Source organism: Pezoporus wallicus, unplaced genomic scaffold (genome assembly GCF_028554395.1).
Source record: "Pezoporus wallicus isolate ANWC-B61680 ecotype Strahan unplaced genomic scaffold, APGP_CSIRO_Pwel_v1 contig_227, whole genome shotgun sequence".
NCBI lineage: Eukaryota > Metazoa > Chordata > Aves > Psittaciformes > Psittacidae > Pezoporus > Pezoporus wallicus.
The window spans coordinates 12,971,933-12,993,194 of NW_026635704.1; the positions used below are offsets into that span (position 1 = coordinate 12,971,933).

A 21,262-nucleotide genomic window follows, 5' to 3' on the forward strand; every position below is an offset into this window, starting at 1 on the left:
ATAAACAGACCAATTATTTTCCAAAACTGTGGTCTGGGAACAAGGTAAAAGGAAGGAAATAAATGTACTTCTTCCTAGATAGCAAAAAATACATGGAAAAATAAAGATAGAACAATGTTCTTAAATTCACACATACTGTAAATGTCATAGTATGTTAATACAACACCATGACTGCACTGAACTATCACCATGTTGCAAGGTGATTAGTTTGTGGTCTTTCCCAAAACTGCTCAGTCACAGCTCTAAGTCCCTGCACTCCTATGCTGTAGAGTCCTTCAGTGTTTTACAGAAAAGAGAGCACAAAAGTTCCACTCCAACCTCTCTCCACTTCCCACCTCTTTTATATTTCGAAAACAAAGCAGGGGATACACCTAAAACTTTTATTTAAACTTTTTTTTTAAATTAAATAATTATAGATACAAATATTGATAACATTTGGTGACTAGTAATACTATTTTCTAAGAAATCATGCTTGTTAACATTTAGTATTTTTCAGTGTGAAAAGACAAGCATTCTCCTCTCTGTTCCTCAAACAGTAGTCCAGGCCAAGAGGGCACCCTTTTCTAGCAGGTTTTGTACGAACATGAGTTACCCATGTCACGAGAGGGCTGACTATTTGACAAGCATTGTGTCAGCTGACACTGTGACAGAACCTGGGACCTTCAGGCCTTCCAGTGCTGAGCACAAAGCGCTTGAACATCAGCTAGGGCTATAACAGATCTTTTTAATCTCAGCGCAGGTTATGTGCATTAACCAGAATGGAGAGAGATTTTTTGCTCACTATTTGCTAGAGGTAACACACAAAAGATTAACACTCTTTTCCTAAAATTATATAAAATTATTCAGAGACATCTCTCAACACCACCATAGGTAGTGGTGTTACTCAAATACTAGCAATGGGCTTTTAACCAGAATATATAGGTATCATGTCTCCAGATCCAGTTTCCCATAGTCTTGAAGAGAGCATTATAATGTAAGTAACCAAGAACTGAGTAAATTTCATTCTCACAAAATCTTATTTATCTACAGATAGGTGAGATTCAGAATAAAGTGGGGTTTTTGCTTTAATTCAGTAGAGAGTTCAGATCTTGAAGAAAGAGATCCATTTGTCCTGCCTCTCCTGGTGAGTCACTGGATTAGGCACAACAAATTCAAAAAACCTAAACACTTCTGCCTTGTGTAATATCACTGATTTTTCACTGACTTACCATCTTCAGAATTTTCTTAGAAGTAGCCTACAGAGATGAGTATCATATCTCATTGGTCTGAAAAATGTGAAGCATAATATGGTCCCTAGTACAGATCCTGTAGACTTTTGTAATGTACAGTTCATATGAACTTTGTAATTGCCATTCTTATATGCTACCCTCAACTATTAGTCCAGGGCATTTATACCTAAGCAGTACCTACACTGCAGCACTTGCAGAAAGGATCCTAGATTTTCCATGGTAGAAAGCAATTTGTAAAAGCATCATTTTAAGTCATACATCATGGCAGTCTTTCTAACTCTTTTTCATCCTAAACTGTGTATGTAATATTAATGTTGATGTATTCCATTAAAGGACTTTGGATAAGGGATGAAGAACAGAACTCTGTGAAATGTATTTTACTGGGGGGGGGGGGGGAGGGGAAAGCAGGTCTATTAGGAAATCCAGGTTTTACCAGTTGTCCAGTTTTAGAAGAATGGCTTTGATTTATGGATCAAAATTGCTCATTTATTATTTTATCTATACTGCTTTGGGCAATTTTGACAGTTAAAATTTAGTTTTATTGACCAATGCAGCCAGTTTAGCCACAAGGGGACTAATACACACACAGCCTGCTGCACTCAAGAAGCTATGATTTGATTCCATGACCAAGTCAGACTGGGAATCAAAACCAACATAACAATAAGTTCCAAATCTCGATGCTTGAGGCAAAATACTTACTCTAAAACACAATCAACCTTTAAAAGAGGTGGGAAAGAGTTTTGTGATAGGAGCCTCCATGCACTGTTTATTGTAGCTGATATATTCCGCCAATGTTTCTGTCAGCAATGGACGCAGAGCAGTACAGAGGAAACCTTTCTTTAATGACTGTGGACAACAGATAAAGCTGGAAGAAGGAAATGAAAATGCAAAAGAGAATCAAAGGTGTGCTCTAGTACCACTGCTTTATCAGGGATCTCACTCTGAGAAAACTGCCATAAACATAGCCTTTTTTCCTAAACCAGATTTTATTCATATGTACATAAATATGCATGTACTCATGTTGCAGTATGAAAGACTTACAAGTTTACTTAAAAAACTTACTGAAATGATTTTAAGCCAATGTTAATTTAGACCTATCCTATTATAAAATTAGCATCTTTTGCAACCTCAATTTATTGCTCCATTGTGAAGCCCCTTGTGATACATAAACAAATCTCTGAAGAGAAACAAATCAATAAAGTGTCTAATTTGATTAACCATGTTTTTAAATTCATCAAGGCAACTGTACAAAAAATAAACCACTTACTTGTCAGTATTTTCCACGTCTTCTTTTCATCATCATAATACTGAACCAAATTGCTGGGTAGCCGGTCAGGTCCAGGAGGCAATCCTCCAACCAGTAACAGCATTTTCTTATTGGAACGAATTCTTCACCCAAAACAAGAGGAAAGATGAACAACCGCATTACTAAGAAGTATTTTTAGTGGCAACAAAATCATCACCATCAAAAGAATGTTCACTGCTTGCAGTTTTCTGTTTCATTTTTTGTGTTTCTTTTCCCCATCATGTCTCAACAATCTTTTGAACCAAGCAGAAAAATGATCAGAAAAGCTGCATATCTCTCTACTCATGGAGTAATAAGCTTCCTTTATGCAATTTGTTAGAGGTTCATTCTAAAACGACCTTTTTCTTATATTATCCCTTTAAATCATCACTCTTTACAGCTGAATACACATGAAATGCTCTGGAGTTGTACTAAGGTTAAGCATTAAAGTTGCATGTCAAAAATCGTATTAGTCAAAATCATTATTATAAGCCATTCTACACTCAAAGAACCTTGAAAAAATTAAGGTTATGCAGAGAGTTTGTGAGCCAACTCTTTAATCACACACTGAACTTCAGATATATAGTTTAGTACAATTAGCAGCACTGGGCTAATGGTTATGGGTTAAATGCTACTTACAACTACTTTTGTTTGTTTAATTTAGTCCAGACTCCTGCTTTCACTCTCCTCCCTGACTCCCCCCCTTCTCTTTGCTCTCCCCCTGTGCACCACTGGCTATAGCAACACCAATTGGTAAAAATGAGACTGTGATGTTGTTGTGAGCCTCCCCAGAGTGGAGCCCTGCCAATGCTTGCCACTGATCCAGCGGCATGAACCTGCTCAACTGTGCAAAGTCACTCTAATTCCCTCCCTCTGTTTTTCTACCTTCTCCCCCAGGGGGCAACCACTGAAAGGAGTGACTACCCACCCATCAAGAGCTGGCAATTCGCTGCTATTAACCGTGACCGTGATTCCCAATCTGCCTGGCAGTTCTTAAGAACAGGACTGCAATGTCTCATGCAGTAAAAGCGATTATCTGCACCCTGGCCTCCAATGCTCCACCTGATGAATGTACGATTTCTTCGCAACATTAAGGGATTTAGCAGAATTGTAAGTGAAAAGGGGAGGGGAGGCCCAGACCCCCAGATGAGCCCTGATGCTTTAATAGTCACTTTGCATATAATTGAACTTTCATCAGTTATAGCGAGCTTGGGTGTGGTTAACACTGCGATAAAGGTCTATGCTCAAAACGTTCCTGTTTAAGTAGGAAGGTGATGTAGCTCAGTAGCATGCATTGATACAAATGAATGTGCTGGAGGAGCATGTTTGATGGAAAGCACCCTTGGCAAACAGCACTGTTCACCAAACCACAACATCACTGTAGCTATCTTCATGTCAGTCTTCAGCAAACGTTCCTGGCCAAGAAAGGTACAGACTGCACGAACCAAAGCCCACCACCACAACTGCATGTGGTAGGCTCAATCTGTCACCCAAGTGCTCCAATCTCAGTGGTGCACTGTGGCGGTGAGTGCTCTACTATTGAGGCACACCAGTGGCTTAGCTTCAGCTACTACCTAGAATGAGTGTTGGGGGCCCACTGATTTACATTTGTATCAGGACTGCATTTCCTCTTGAGAATTTTGGGCAAAATGAACTAGGCTGTGCTGCAGACATGCACTACTCAAAAGGAACCTCCTCCAGGAAGGCAGCACGCAGCTAAAGGCTTGAGCCATATGATGCTCCAGGATAAAACCTTTCAAATGGCTTTTCAAAAGACAGCTACAGACTGCAGATACATCTATCACAAGGATGGCCAGGGAATTACCTGGCAGAAGGCCTTGATTGTTTTTAAATGGATTCAGGGTTCAGGGAAGGTCCTGAATTGACAGCGTTAAGAAATAAACCCCTTACTGCAGAGACAGGAACTACACCCCAGAGGCAGTGACACTGTCCCACTTTATTCTATGCCCCTGCTTCGCTCCCGACTTGGGGGAAGCCCCTGTGGTCCTTCAGTCTTTCTGACAAGCCAGCCTTTGACCTCTGCACTGAACCTCCTATGTACTGTCAAACAATGATTGTCACCTACACCTACCTGTATCTGTGTAGGATATCGGGAGCCACCACAGGATCACTGTTGGCACAGGCTCCACTCGGAGAGACCAAACTCTGGGGAAAGCTTTCATAGGAATTGCCAGCAACTTGAAACATTCAATCTCCCCAGTAAAGTTTTTAATGAGAGAAAATTTGGTAAAAACTACGCAACACAGGAGTAAAACTATTTTTGGTACGAGTTAGGGATGACTGCACATGTAACAAGTGGCGGAGCAAACCAGAGCCGTAAGTCAGTTATGCATGGCCATCCCTAACGATAGAGAATAAATTGTTTATTCCAACCCTCTTGTGCTGTATGTTATATGACAATCAACTCCTTGTATATTGCAAAATCTAGAATGCCCTTGCAAGGTTTACTTGATAAAGGAGTTTATTTTGATTTTCATCTTTCATCTGTAAAACTCCCTTCTAACTCCAAAGCACTGTGAAAAACCAATGAATGGCCAAGGCTCAATAGTCAAGGTGAAGAATGAAATGTCAGATATGACTCTGAGTTTCCAGACTCTGGCAGCTGCAACTATCCTTAACATTACTTTTTCAGCTAAACAATCAGAGAACTGTTTCTTGAGAAGGAGCAGCACTGCTATATGGGAATGTTTAAAAAATATTTAGTGTTTTTACGTGTTTAAAATGGAAAGTAGCATGAACGCTTATAAGCCCGTAATGAAAGCTTCATAAGAACTTAATAGCCAGCACAGTCTCTACAAAAGCACAGGGGACTCTCACATGGCAAAGAAGAGAGGAGTTCTTTTACTCAAAGTATCTAATTCATCTGTATTGAGAACTCTTCCAGTGAACCAAGTTAAGATAATACAGTGACTAAAGATATGCATGTTTTAAACTGATGTGTTTTCTTTGAGCTAGTTCTGCTTTTTAAGTTTTGGTGTGAATCACTACATTTTAGGTTTTCAAAAAGAAACGTAATTCTTTATTACATTATTTTTGTGTTTCATATTGCACTGAGCAGTACTGTTAAAATCTTCAAATACATTTTGAAATATGAAAGACATGGAACTGATCACTACTCATATGCAGAAGACTTTTCCAAATATTAATAAAAATGTAATTTACTGAAACACTACAATGAAGGTAGGATTTAAAAACATGTAATACCTTAACAAGATAAAGTTTCTCTCTTTCTGTCATTATTACGCGTTTACTATTTGGATAACTCAAGATTACCATGTGAAACGCTCTACACTGTATCTGAAACACTCTCTTTTCATAGTCCTTATTTTGCAATGTAATATACTATTCAGTTACATACTGTAGTCCACAATGTCCCTAGCAAGGCTGTTATGATCATGTTGTGTTCAATTAACAATAGTGGGCCCTGGTCAGGGAAGGCTAAAATAATGTTAATCATGACCAGGCTGGCTGATGTCATGGCAAAAAGCTAAGACAAATATATCCATACCTTACCCAAAAGGCATTTCTTATACCTAGATTCCAAAACTCTGTTTCTCATTGATGAACACACATGTGTTCTATTATTCTGCACACACTTCGCAGTTTCCGTCCTGCAAAGATTTTAAAACACTTAATTCACCTTAATTAAGTCCCTGGGTACCTCATGTGGTGTGAAGTTTGTCTACTTACAAGACTGGAAATCAAACTACATTTTAAAGTCAACATTTTCAAACTTGTATCATTTCCTTCAGGCACACAAACCTAGGAATTAGAGCACTCATATACGCGGATTCATTTTCAGAGATGCTGAATACCCATCAACATACCTAAATCCTACTCACTTCAAAGCTAGCAGCAGATGTGCATCAGGCTAAAACTCAGGTTATGAGTCTATAGTCTAAACTAACCATGAATACACAGGGCAAAATGCTGAGCTGAGGAGAGTTTATCAACTCACAAGGAAGCAGTAGAAATGACAGTAACAGACCTCAGTACTCCTGATAATCACTCCCACCCAAAGCTCTTTTGAAACCTTTCCATTAACTTTGTGTTAATAGAAAACACATGAATGGGAAATATTATTCTTGAACATTGTTTTTCTTTGTTAGCATATCCATCAGTCTTGCACTGATGGTCTTTTCTTATCTGGGCAGTTAGTAGAAGTTCATTCTACTAAGGCTGGCAAGAAAACTAGCCCCAACAACAACAGGTTTGCTCCAGACTCTTCCAGTTTTTTAAACAATGCAGTAAGGCTTCTCTCTCTGCATTAGCAAACACAAAGAAACGGAAAGAACGCAACAATGAAATGGCAATCCTGTGGTTCTTAACACACTTGGTGTAGTGTTACACATCAGAAAGAAAAACTGCACCTTAGATCATAGTCATCAGTTAAAAAAAAAATCCACAAAAAATAACATCTCCCCCCCCCCCAACTATCCAACTATACCTTTCTCAGGGTTATAATAGAACCAAAAACCTGGAATGTTAATTCTCTTTTAATATGTGCTATCACTTTGAGTACGGAGCGAGCCAGGTGGCTTTTCACACCAAGGACCTCACAGAGATGGAATGCCTTGCTCCTGCTTGAGTGCTGACCTTAAACACAGCAAAAAGCCAAACTGAACTTCAGGTATTTCCTCACTGAATTCAGGCACAATTAAACCCAGGCAGAAGACCAGCCCTGGTCCAGCAAGAGCAGGTGAGTGGGTGGTGACATTTAATTACAACCACAAATCTGGTTATATCGAAGGATTGAGAAACTGGAGGCATGAAACAAGTAGCAAGAATCTCTGAAATAGTGGCTGTATTAACCTGAAGCAGAAACAAAATATTTCAGTGAGGTTTAGATACCAACCTCAAGGTAATACACAGAGATAAATACACCTTCCCAATCAGCATTTCAGTTACAGACCTTTTGTTTGTTAGCTGTAAAGACTTAATTTAATCTTCAGAAACTAGGCCAGTCCTTAGCAACCTTTTTCTTGTAAAAAGGCACCTGAAGGAGTGCTGTGTCCAACAAAAATGTAACGGAGACTCTAGTTGCAGTCTGCACCTTTGAACTGATGCTGCAGGCACCCATTTGCCTGTGACTGAAGGAACTGTTCTGCCATCACAGAACACGTGATGAGATCTGCGACAACTACCTTCCCTGATCCTGCATAGGCATTTCAGTGCAACAGAAGTGTCATATGAAAACTGCTTATTTCAATGGATTTTGGCCACAGCTGACTGCAAAGATAGCCATGATTAGTAACATGTGTTTAATAGACAGAAAATACCATTATGTGGCAGTTCAACTATGAACTTGATGAAAGACATAAAATACAATGTAAAATTTATTTTGGATGGAGAGATTTTGTGAGGTTTTGCTATCGCATAGGATGAATTAACGAACACCACAACCTGCAGGTGAATAGGCATCCAGAATCTCTTCCTAACCCTACAATACTGCCAGGGGAAGAACTGAGCTCTCACAGCCATCAGAAGTCCTGCAGATCAGGCTTCTGCTACACCTCTGGCCCACCAGGAATATTCTTCTCCTTATGGGCCTTAAAGACCTTACAGACCTGAAAGAGTATTTCAATTGTATCAAAACCTAAAGCATGCTGAGGTCTTCTGTAAATTATGATGAAGAAATTATTCATCTCTTAGGTTCAAAATACATTCAAAAACACGCAGAATGTATGAATGATGCTTTATTAATTGATTTTTTCTGACTCTTCTAAGGCACACCCAAGGCACAACTGAAAGAATGTGAAAAGAATTTCTGTTTATGCTGTACCTGAAAATCAGTCTTATAATTCATTTTAGCGCCATGAAGATTTTGCTTTTCATCTTTTTCATTCCCATGCTTAGCAGAAGGCCCTGAGTACAAGTCTTCATTGCAGCAGACCACACCATAGCATTCACTGAAGGGCTTCAGTGATGCCCAGGACACACTTTCTCTCCTGCTCATTTAGTACGTGTTGCTGACCACTGACAGACTGAAGTTTAGGAACAGAAACACTAAGCCGGGAATGATTTGATGCAGACACTGTCTTGGTTTTGTCCTCTGAATTGATTCGATTCCCCCCCCCCCCCCCCAGTGCACTCTTTTTTAAATAAATGAACATTAAAAAAAATTAAACTCACTGTTTGCTCCAACAACAACCTTTCCTTTTTGTCTATCTAAAAAGCAGACGTCTAAGGGTAAGTGAATCTTTTGTCTGACAGGCCACACTTAACTGTTGCAAAGTTACCTGAGAAGTTAAAAGTTTCCTCTATTTCTACAACTGCCAGTTTCTCATCTCCCTATTAAAATAACTTAAAGTCTACTTGGAAAAACTGATTTTTCTTTATGAATCCAACCCCACTGCTGTTACTAGTTTAGCACAGTCCCTAAGCAAATCTTGAAGAGCTGCAGTATTTTTTTAGCTGGAAGGTTTTTAAACTGAATGCCCCTTCCTTTTGCAAGAAGAGCCTCTGAGCTAATACGTAGCTTAGGGGTGGGCAAGTACCCTGGGAAAGTGGCATTTACCATCAGCGTTCCTTTGGGAGGAACACATAGAAATGTCCTTCTCATCTGTCTCCCTGTATTGCCAGCTTATTCTTCTTGTTGACTGGAGACTGGTACAATTCCCCAGAAAAAATGCTCAATAGCTTTCCCATATGGAATCTTGCCAAGGTTGCTGTATTGGTACACCAAACTGTTGTTCCTTACCTTGAAACAGACTTTAATACATGTGTTGCCTACGTGAGATCATGAATAGTACTTGTATAGTGATAATATCTATACAAATAGATCATTTGAACACAAGCCGCTAAATTCACTGAGATCTGAATGCTAAAGATATTCTTACTAGCCACACAGTGACTATCTGAAGCATTCTAAGGGATTTGAATAAAATGAATTTTACTAGCTAAACTTCTACTGGTAAAGAAGTCCCAAACCCCCATGTGTCACCAATCTTACTGGCAAAACTATGAAAACAACTGATTTTCCGTATTGTTGGAAGTTCTGAAATGCCTTAAAGAAATTTCCTTGATCCTGAATACTTTCAAAAACAAAAATAAGGAAAATGTCAAAGCTATTTTACCTTTTCTTTTTTTTTCTTTTGCAATTTGCTTTCCCTTCCCTACCTCCTTTTCTGCCTGTTTTTTTGTTGTTGCTGTTTTCAAGAGAGGTGGTAAAATTTAAATGTTTGCAGAATGCTTCAGGGTACTCAAATCCTCATTTTTCCCTTAGGAAGTTTCAATCAACTCTTCTTTTTGATTTTCAGACTGTGAAAAGTCAGTAAGGTCCTTTTTTTTGTCTGATTCTGTATCAGATGTCCATGATGGCAGGAGCTCTCTGCATCAGAGGCTGTGCTCTCCCCAGCTGAGGCTCCTCCTTAGGAAGCTGAGGGGCAGAAATGCAAATTTCCGCTTATGACTAGTTACCTTTTCCAATATTTGGTTGGGGTTTTTTGTCTGAAGGGAGGCAGCAGTCAGGGGAAGGCAGGAAGAACCAACTGTGGCACCAACTTCTATTTACTTCCAGCTTCACTGCAAACCGTCTGTTTCCATTGAACTTGGCAGCTGATAATACTTGCTCGAAGTTTATTGTCTGCTTTCCAAGAACATGGCAAGAAGTGTCGACTACTAAGTACGAGGCATGATGATCCTTAAAGAATATTTCAGGGAGGCAGCAAATATTAGAAATGATGCCAGGAAGTATCTACTAATGAATTTCAACTCATGACATTCTTTAATTTCTTTAGGTGGTCCTTTGGTAAACCTGCAATACCACTCAGGATCTGCTTCAACAAAATCAACAACAGAGCTGTTTATGGAGCACTGGAATCTAGCTCAAAACTTTCACTCAGGATTCCTATTAACTTCCCTGCTCATTCTTTTCAGGACATGTTGTGCAAAGGGTAATAACAAACTTCAGCCTGATTTAGAAAGCTGCTCTGATTTTTAAAACATGGAGCTGTCTGAAAAGAAAAAGTGGTGTTTTTACAGATTATGAGGATTTTTTCCATAATGTGAGCTTAACAGAACCAAAGCTATTTTTCCCGGCAGACTACTTTCTGCTGATTTTGTGGTCTATGTTTGCTTTCCTCACTCCCCTTGCCTCCAAGGCTCAATATACTTTCTCTTCAAGTACAAATCCAAACAATCACACCATCACAGCTCTGTTCCATTTACTGCTCAGCAGTTACAGACCTAGAACCTCCATATTCTCCTGCTACAGGGAAAAAACTGAAGTGACACCAGGCCACAAAGTGCACCACCTGTGTGACCTATGCTCTCTGACAGAAAAGTCCTGAATTGCGCTAGCAAAGCACGGGCAAGACTAGCACAGGCATGTCTCATGGGAGACAGACCTGTTCTTTTAGGGACCAGCAGGATTTGTAAATGACCTGCACAGACAGTTGCAGGTGGTAGAAATGGGCATTTTTGCTAAAGTACAGAATTAGAGAATGAAGTTCCCATTTTCACAGGCTCTTTGCTCTTAGTTTGAGTGGCTTGGTAATTTTTTTGTTTGTTTATTTTAACTTAGTTTTCCCTATAGAACAAAGAGGCTTGAAATTCAGTGAAAGATTTTCCTTCTTGGAAAACGAGTTTGGAGATGCAGATACTTGAAGCTGCTTCAAGTGCTAAAAGGGGCAGAGTGTCAGAAAGCTATGGAGCAGCACATCCCAGCCAGCTTCAGCATGGATCTGGAGAGACGAGAGATCCAGAGCAGTCAGCATTGGAGTGTGAGGTAGGAAGCCTGGCAGAAAGGGGCACTGGGGGGGCAGAGGCCATAGCAGCAGAGGATTCAAGAGAAGGGACAGGTGGAGGTGAAGCTCAGGTAGGCACATATGGCAAACAAGGCAAGTAGCTGAGACTAACTAGGATTAAACTGACTACAAGTCTGTGGTTCATTTCCCCACAGCCTCTACTGTGTCACTCTCCCTTCTGCAGCTCACCTGAGAGTCCTGACAGGTACAATTTCCAAATATTAATTCAGACATGTCAGACCTGATCTAAAGTAAACCAGGGCCTTATATTCACTTCATCTACACCACAATGCAAATGTTAATAATTAAGATATATTTCAAAGTATGTTTATTTCAATGTCAATTGGGGTCTGAAATATTTCTCACTTCCAATTAACCCTGAGTATGAATATTAGCTGAAAATCCAAATATTGGTGTCAGGGTCACAAAGGGACAGGCAGGTAGCCATTACCAGAACACACAACAATGTATTTCAGTGAAAAAAAACATGCAAATCCTTATACAGCCATCAAACAAGTCCTACTGAGATATTACAAAAATTTCAATTGAAAATTAGGTCAAATTGAACTACAGTCTGTGAGGTTTGTAGACAAAATAGTGTGTTCAAGAAGGAAACTATTTAATTACCAAGGGATGTAACCAGTTTCTTCAAATTTTTAATCTCTGCAGAAAGTAAACCAGACTGGGTACAGAAGTCTTCCACATAAATGCTCTTGTTTGATGCTACTTAGCAGTTTACGTTTTCCTTCTTCAACAACATTTACCACCTTCCTACTGAGTGAAAACTGGCCATATCATCTTCATCACCTATCATTGTTTAACTTGCTGCCACTTCCACTAAGTGGCATCCACTAACACTAAGCAGCGTGGATGACATTCTCTCCCCACTGAAACTGAATTAAAATAAAAATCTCTACAGTTAGCTTTATCAGGACCAGAATCTCTTCTAATCTCCCCAAAGTCTAGTAGTCCAGGGAGCAAGAACTACAGAAAAACAGCTAGGTCTGAACATGCTGGGACTTCACTGAACCCAGAAAACAGCATGGTCAGGCTTAGCCTAATTACCTCTTCTTATTTTCCTCCTTTCTCTCTTTCTCTTTAATTCCATATTTCCTGCCTATGACCTTTCCCATCTCCATCAGCTGGTTGACCCCTGTCCATTTTTCTTCCCCCACATCTGAAATAGCTTTTCCAGACACCGAAATACTCATCTGTTACTGACAACAGATGCTGTTTCTGATAAGAATTAGGGTTTTTTTTTTCCCTTTTGTTTCATTCCCTTTCTTCTTTTTATTTGCCAGGGTCTTTTTTGTTTTCCTTGTCTCCTTTCCTGTCTGTTATTCTATTCTTTCACTTTTGTCCCCTTAAATCTGTCCTACTCTCTCCTTTCCCCTCCTTTGTATTGCTTTGCTTCCGCTACTTGTGTCCTGTTTCTCCCTTGGGGTATCTCAATTCCTTTGTTTTTCTGCATCTTCCGCTCTCTCCCAGCTTTACTTTCTTCATTCCCCTCTGCCTTCAGGTACCTGATGCAGTTGTGCCTGCAAATCCTGGAAGCAGCTGACCAGCCCAAATGAGAAGAGCTGCGTTATGTCCTGCACCCAACAAACTCCCAGGCCACAAGGGGATGCTTCCTCCTACCCTGCCTTCCTTCTCATATCTGTCTGGAACACAAGTCATTCTAAATAGTTACAGGCGAGTGAAACCATAAAATCAGAGCAATGTTCTACAAAAAGGCAACAATATTTAGGTAAATCATTTAACAATAAGCGCTGTAATGCAAGTATTTTTCTATAATGCTCCTTTCTCTGTCTACAGCTACACTGTGCATGAGCACAAGCAAAATTAAAGTAAAAAGCCAGGCGTTTGACAGAGGTGATGTGTTTTTAACCATTTTCATTGTTGCAAGTAAACATGGGAGCAATAATAATTCTCACTAGCTCACTCATTTTTGAAAGTGACATTCTTCCCAGCAACATGGTAATGCTCTAACCCAGAACTTTTTAAAAATTGAAAACACATACTGTGTATTATATAAAATATATTACAAAATAAAGCACAGAGACATTTTAATCAACTCAATACTCCAGTGAAGTCCAGACAGTCAAATAAATAACGGGAAGGAGAGCATTCCTCTATCTAAATTCATTTTAGTCCCAGAACTACAGACAACATGACACAGCACAGATGTACCTACGTCTCTCAGGGACAGACAAACATCATTTAAGCCTAACACTCAGGGTCACCACAATGGGTGGTGAAATCAACTGGGATTTTTCCTACTGATGTCAAAACTGACTGTGCCTCAAGAGTCGGTCAGTGATAGCAGTTTGTGCGCTGAGGCCCTGCTGCAGGTGACTGTCACAGAGTTAATAGAATTACTTAGCTTAGAGTAGAGCACCTGATCAAGTGCCAGATTAGAACCAAAACACACACCTGCTGTGGTGAAGTCCTGAACCTCGGTATTCACGCCAAGGTTCACAAGTCAGGAGCGTCATTCCTCAACTTCTTAAACTACGATTGTCTAGTTGCTGTACTTTGAAACATAATTTTACAGATTGAGGGCATTCAGGCATTACCTTCTCTCAGGAAATTTCAAGGAAAAATAAATTTTCTCTCCCTGCAAGTAGACAGTGTTTTTCACTGAGGCACAAAAGACAACCCAGGTAACTACTAGCCCCCCAGTATCACTTGCACTGCAGGCTCTGCATCTGTAGCACAAACTTTCTAAGCAACCCTGCTCACACCACACAGACTAGTTTTATGATCCAAAACTGCTTTCCTCCAGCCCTGACAACAGTAAAAACTTGTGTTTGTCAGAAAACCAAGCACGTGGGATTTACCACATAAAGAACAAGTTTAAAGAAATAACCAGTGTTAACTTCACAGTTAAAACTTCCCATTGTACTTATTTTAAGAAATGTAAGTGGCCTCAGTTTCAAAGTACTCCAAAGTGATAGTGCAGAAACAGGTATGTACATATGCATGTGTACACGTGTTTTTTTAAGCAGTATATTACAATAAAACATATGTTCTTTTGAAAAGGCAAAAAAGGTATCAGCTGGTTCTGAGTGTGATACTCCTCATTTCTTCAACACACAGTAAGCAGGTGGCTGCACCACTGTGCTGCTTCTATTTCTCACCAACCCACACCAAACTGTGCAGTAAGTATTATGCTGCACAAGAGGAACAGTTAATCTCTTCCTAAAGACATGTGAATATTTTATGAATGACCTTTCATTAAACTTTAAATTCCAAATTACCAAGGTCACTGTTGCTCACAAAAGAGGTAATCAAAGTTTTAAAGTCCTTGCTGTTAAAGATTTCCTTCTGCAAATCAGTAACTTCAGGAACTCTAAAGATTTTGTTCCTTACAATAAAATTTTACTGAATGAATGTCAACCTGTTCAAATTACAACTTTTAGAGAAACTATGAGTAACAAGAAGGATGTGTCTGGAAATCTCTAGTCTTGTGTATGACTTCTTTATTCATGTTTAAGAAGGCATCTGAACATTTAGGCAGCCTGATGAAATCTTAAAGTGATTAAGTTTCAAAGACGGGCCTTTGTGACCTTTATGAATTCCCAGGAATATTATCCATGACCAAAACCGAAAATATACCAATCGCATCCTGTATCACAGAGCATTTCAGCATCTCTCTTCAACATTTTAGTATTTTGAGTAAGTTCTAATGCCTCCTCATAAATAAGAGAAATCCAAATGGTTTTGGTCTAATTTCACCACCACCAAAGAACCCAATCAAGAGAAACTAGTTACGACGCTGTCATTAAACACACATTAAAGTTGAGAAGGTGAACCTTAACTATGGTTAAGGGTCTCTGAAATGCCACTGTCTGCACATATGTGCAGACCTATTGCAAATAAACCCCATGGTATTTGTGGTATTTGAAGTCCCCTGTAAGTCATTAAGTAAGCAAAACTTAGGTCTACATAAAGTGGAACCTTTTGCGTACACTCCCACTTACAGGGGAAGCCAGCTCCCAGCACAAGGAGTATCAGATTCTCGCAGCATCCATGACACTTGTAAGCATTCAGTGGTCAGAACACCACTACATATCCTTCAAATGACATGGACCACTGAAGCTGGAAGGTATCTTCACTGAACCAAGCCGGCTGGTATCTCAGCAATCCACCAGGACACAAGCCCCGGCATTCCTCCGCCTCAAATGCAGCACCTCGACCAAGGAGGAAGTGGTGGGTTTTGCATTTTTGAAAGTCAACAGTTTTGAATATTGAAATGCAAAGGGTATGCACCAGCTACAACAGTGGCGTCTCAAAAACAGTTTGCACTGCAAAATGCTGGTATTTATTTCTTACTGTAAGGTTATGAGTGAGAACTGGTTAGACAGCAAGGTGATAAGCACAACAAAACACTAATAGAGCGAGCTAGCCAGTGATAATGAAAGAAGGCACAGCATTTCCAAAGTTAAAGCATCAGGGTACCAATTATATGAAGATATAAAGAATCCTCTGCATTAATGCTAACAGAGCATATTATCTAAAATATTTAATAACATCCTAGTTTTTCTAGCTGCTGTTAAGTCATTAATAATATCCACCTATTAGTTAAAAAGCTGAATAATACAAAGTGGGCTTTGATTTCTGCGTTACTGTGCCACTGTATAATACCAATGGAAAATGGTATTATCTTTCTATTCATTGAATGAAATGAAGTATAAACGTTATTTTAAAAGGAGAAAAATAAATACCCCCTTCATTTCGGGTATATTTACTGCTCATTAAACTACATGCTGTGCTTTCACTTCCTAACACCAACCTCATATTGTCAATCTTTGACACCATGATTTATTAAATGAAAATAACTGACATGTCATAGACGTAAGGGCTACGAAGTCACAAGTTTCCATGCACAATACGGACGTATTGTCCAAACACCAAACACTGGGATGTGCACAGATAACGGAGTTACTGATGAATATAATTAATTAGATTTAGAGCTCGGATATTACAGTTTAAAACACCCTGAGGATGCAACTCCTTGTTAGGAGTAACACTGTGGGGGGAAATACAATAAACAAACGTGGCCTACAACAAATACCACAACAGGTCAACAGGTTTCCCCACTCACGGTGACACCTCACATTCACACGAGCCCCGCGGGCCGGGCACGATGGCTGAGGGCGCTGCCACCGCCGCAGGCGCGACAGGAGGCCGGGAAGCGGGGCGGGTACTGCCGCCTCCCAGGAGGCCTCCCGCCCCTCAACGCTGCCCGGCGCCGCGCTGCCTGCCCCTGCCCTGGCCGGCTCTCCCGCCGCTCCGGAGGGCCGGCGACCGCCACCCCCCGGCCGCAGCGGCCCCGCCGGGCCGAGGGGAAGCGACGAAAAGTTTGGCGGCACCGGGGGCGGGTGGGTCGGCTCGTCCCCGCCGCCGCCCTTTAGCCGGTTCCCGGCCCGGTCGCAGCCTCCGCGCCGCCCCCCGCCCCACCGGCGGGCGCCCGGCCCGGCCCGGCCCGGCCCTCGCGCGGTCCCTGCCAGCCACCGGCCCGCTCCCGCGGGGGCTCCCGCACTCCCCCGCAGCCAGAAGCCGCCGAGGGGCGTTCGTGAGGGAAGCCCCCCTCCCCCTCCCCCCAGTCTTCCCGGCGCCCCCCTCACCTGCTGGCCAGGCTCTGCCGGCAGTGCTGCCTGAAGGGCATCAGATGATAGTTCATGGCGTCCAGCAGCAGCTTCTGGCACACGGGGTCGGTGCGCATGAAATCCACCGACTGGACCCGCTCCACCAGCTCAGGAGCCGGGATGAGGGCGAAGCGGAGGCGCTTCATGAGGTCCGGGGCGTACTGCATGCGGGTCTCCCGGTCGTGCTCCAGCCAGAGCACGGACATCTGAAAGAGCGCCAGCTCCGACTCGACGGGGGGGGGCAGCGAGTCAAGCAGGGCGCGCATCTCCTCGAAGTTGAGCAGCAGCACGTCCTCCACCAAGTACTTGTTGGCCAGCTTTTTGGTCTCCTCCAGGCCGTGCAGGGCGGCAATCTTGCACACCTGCTTGTAGTTCTGCACCGAGATCTGGTCGTTGAGGAACTGCACGCACAGCTTGGTGACCTGGGGGATGTGCAGGATCTTGCTCACAGACAGCACCTCCTCCACCGTGTCCAGCGAGAGGGTCACGTTGGCCGTGTACAGGTACTCCAGCACCAGCCGCAGCCCGATGGACGAGCAGCCCTGCAGCACCAGGTTGTTGATGGCCCGCGGACTGGCCAGCAGCTTGTCCTCCGGGGAGGAGGATGGGGTGCCAGGCTCCTCCTGCGGCTGCGGCGGCGGCGGCGGCTCCTTCGGCGGTCCCCCGAGCCCGTCCTGGGCGCCGGGCCCTAGCCCCAGGGCGTGGGGGTGCCCGCCGCTCCCACCGCCGCTGGAGAAGAGGGATCGGAAGTACTGGGAGCAGGAGGCCAGCACGGCCTTGTGGCAGTGGAACTGCTGGCCCTGGGCCGTCAGGGTCACGTCGCAGAAGAGCTGCTTCCTCCACAGCAGGTTGAGGCCGTGCAGCAGGTTGTCGCTGTGGCTGGGGTCGAAGGTGGACGTCCTATCACCGGATCTGGACATGGCGAGCGGCCGCCGGCACACCTGCCTTTTAAACCCTCCTCCAACCTGGGCAGAGGGGTGGGGAGGAGAGCGGGGTGGGGGGACACACGGGACGACACAGTAATAAACACAAGAGCTTTAGAGGCCCGGAGGGCGCATCCTGCCGTGCGCGCACGGGTGGCGGGGGGATGCTGCCGAGGACGGGCTCCCCTCCGCCTGCCGAGCCGCCCCCCGCCCCGGGCAAGGACGGGCTCGTCCGGAGGGGCCGCAACTTGGGAGGGCTGAAGGAGGTTTATTTTTTGCCCCCCTCCCCCCCATACACACACCACCCCTTTCTCCTCCCTCCTCGGTGCAAACCGGGCTGCTCTCCAGGGGAGGAGCAAGGAAGCCGGGGACGTTCTCAAAGCTGAGCCACCTCTCCCCCGCGACCAAAAAAAAAACCTCGACCCCACCAAGCACCCAAGCGATCAAACACACACAAAATAAGCCCTCCAAACTCCGCGATGCCAAGAGAAACTACCAAGTGACTGAAACTGCCGGGAAGGCAGCAACCAGCCCCGCCGCCTGCCCCCGGCCCCCTCCGCCCGCTTTGCCAACTCAGCGCCGCCGGGACCCGCTTCCTCTCCGGGGCCGGAGGGCTGCGTTCCCGTGGCGGGGGCCCCGGTGCTGCCAGGTCCTGGAGTTGAGCCCCACTCCCACCGCGGGGCTTTGCAATACTTCGTACACTGGGGCAAGTGGGGGGTGGAGTGGGAGCGGCAGCCCCGGGCCCGGCGAGGGGCTGCCCGCCACTGTCCTGCCCGGCTCGCTTCTCCTCGCAGCAGACGGCGCCGCTGCTGGAACTCCGGTAACTACGTGAAGTTCAAGTTGGGGGAAGGACGGGGAGGCGGGCAGGGAGCAGGGCCCTGCCCGGCGGCCCCTTGGAGTGACCGGGCCCCGCCGCGACCCCCGACCCCGTGCCCGTCCCGGGAAAGGGGGGTCAGCGAGGCGGCCCCGAGCTGCGGCCGCACCTGCGGGGTCTGCGCAACCACCGACCCGCGCTGGCCGCATCCCGCGCAGCGCCGCCGCCGCTGTTCTTCCTCCTCCTCCTCCTCCTCAGCGGGATCCCGCCGAGACCTGCTCCTGCCATTGCAACGCGCTCAGTCGCTCCTTAGCAGCGCTGGGCTTCCTCTGCCTCCCTTCACCCCCGCCTCGCCCCATTTATCGGCACAGCGAGGGGCTCCCTCCAGCCGCTTCCCCTGCCCCGCCGCCGCTCAGCCCCGCTCCGCGCCCCGCCGCCGGCTACAGAAACCTCCCGGAGCCTCTCCCTTTAAGTGGACCCGTCAATCCCCCCCCTCCCCACCGCACACACACACACATACATACATGCACACACACAGAGACATACACACACACTCCTCCTCTTTCTCCCTCCCCTTCTTTCTTCCTCGTTTTGCCCATTTCTTGCAATCGGAGTTTATTCTGCAAACGCGTTCGTTACACAACTGCCCCCCCTTCCCCCGCACACACTTCCAGCACACACACCGGCACACACAGGCACCCCTTTCCCCCAACAACAAACAAATCAGGAGACACGAGAAAATGCACAGAGACGGTTAGACACAAGGCCAGAAACTTACCTGCTCCACAACCAGCTGCCAAAGTAAAGGTTCACTTAAGCTCCCCCCAAAAAAAATCAATTGTCCTTCCTTTTTAAAGGTTTGCTCGCTCCTTCCGAAAAAAAAAAAAAAAGAGAAAAGAAATAAAGAAAAAAAAACACCAAAAACCTTCTGGTTCCCAACTCGGAGCAGTCACTCTTTACAATTTATTTTGTCGTACATCATTTGATCACCATGAATTAGCAACAGCAAGAAAATGTACGAGAGAGAGAGAAGGGGAGAGAGAGAAAGAGGGAGAGAGAGAGCGCAGAGCTTTCTGCAAGAGAAGAAGAAGAAAAAATGTACGTGTGACAAATTATGCTACCAAGAAACAACACATCATTATCCTTGGGCCTGGGGCTCAGTGAGTCGTAACGAGAGTAATAGGAAATCCACGGTTGGGGAGAGAAACGGTCGTGCATGGCCAGTGGAGAGAGACCATACAGGGGGATGGATGCTGGAGAGACTCGCAAAATTATGGCTCAAGGCTATTGTAAAAATTGTCGAGCGTAAATGACTGCGATTTCAAACATCTTTGGAAGAAAGAAGGGGAAAAAGCGAGGCCCCCCCCCCCCCCCCGCCTCCCTCCCTCTTGCTCTCCCTCTCTCTTCTCTCTCTCTATAAAGAACCGTCAAGTTTTAGTGCGCATTGCTAATTAGTCAATTTCTCTCTGCCTTCACAGGCTGGCGACTTTGCTGCTGAGCTGAAACTGCTAATTTCTGTGACCAGCTTTTTTCTTAGCTGTGATCTGGATGAATGAGTAGCTGTCTCACAGAGATGACAAAAATAAACTCTAATCCCCCCAAAAATTTCCACTACATCTTTCTCATGCATAGATTTATGATCTTCAAGCGCCTTGTGCAATATGCAAACTTTTTGTCTGCGAGTGTGTGTGTGCTGGGGGGGGGGGGGGGAGGGGGTAAGTCTGTTATATTCAGGTTTCACAGTATCTGGTTTGTGTCTCTACTCTCCCCCCACACCCCAAATGTGGTGAAAATAATGTCTGATTTCAGCACCCAGTATCATCACATACACCCCCTCGCCCCCACCCTTTGTATTTATATTATTGCTTTGACAGGATGCATCTCCTTTCCTTGCAAGTATGATGAGGCTGGAGGGGTGGAAGGGAGAGAAAGAAAGTGAGGCTACTAAATGGTGTTAGTGGTAAAACGTTCCCTTTACATTTGTTCCCCTGCACTGTTGAAGATTTATGATCTTGTTTGAAGGCATATTTTCTCTATCGTTTTGTCTGGTTAGACAACCGTCTCTGAACTTCACTGTCAGCTCTTCAACAGATAAGGGTTCAGAAGTCACTTTTTTTTTTTTATTGGAAGATTAGCATATTGTCAGATTTGTCTTTCAGTTTCAAGACTTTGTAATGCAGAAGCCTGAATCAAATGGCAGGAAAGCAGCTGCTATTTCACAAATGTAACCTTTCAACTTTCTGCCAGAGCTGATACCCTAGAAACGTGCACAGCACAGCCCATAGGTTGGGGCTTTGTTTTGTTTTTTGATCCTTTATAGTTGTAAGAAACAGAGGAAATTCTCATTGTAGACATTTGGGGCTTTTTCATTCCACCAAGGGGCATTTTGGTAGAGGACATGTTCTCCACACTTTATCTCATGATATATTGCACCCTCACATTTACAGCGCTGTTCGTCTGTTGTCAAACCTCCAATTGTCAAAAAAAAAAAGAAAAAAACAGAAAAAAAAAAAAAGGTGGAATGTATGCCCTTGAATGAAATGCACATGAAAGGAGACAGGTGAGCACTTACAGGAAGTTTTATCTGGTGTA

At 44.0% G+C, this 21,262-nt stretch overlaps 1 protein-coding gene across 3 annotated transcripts in view; it reads right to left on the reverse strand.

Annotated features, from left to right (window-relative positions):
* Positions 1 to 19,532, reverse strand: part of KLHL14 (kelch like family member 14) — a 61,103-nt gene extending 41,571 nt beyond the window's left edge. Inside the window, exons 1-3 of one of the 3 annotated variants that reach the window (XM_057397700.1) lie at positions 19,449 to 19,532; positions 16,913 to 17,898; positions 2,497 to 2,618 (exon numbers count right to left, since the gene is read on the reverse strand). In XM_057397700.1, coding sequence (XP_057253683.1) covers positions 2,497 to 2,618; positions 16,913 to 17,853 — 1,063 coding nt within the window. In that variant the 5' untranslated portion in view covers positions 17,854 to 17,898; positions 19,449 to 19,532. Of the gene's footprint in view, positions 1 to 2,496; positions 2,619 to 16,912; positions 18,249 to 18,839; positions 19,102 to 19,448 lie in introns of those variants that run through there. The other 2 variants (XM_057397699.1, XR_008970708.1) reach the window with 2 other exon arrangements.
* Positions 19,533 to 21,262: the final 1,730 nt, after the last annotated feature.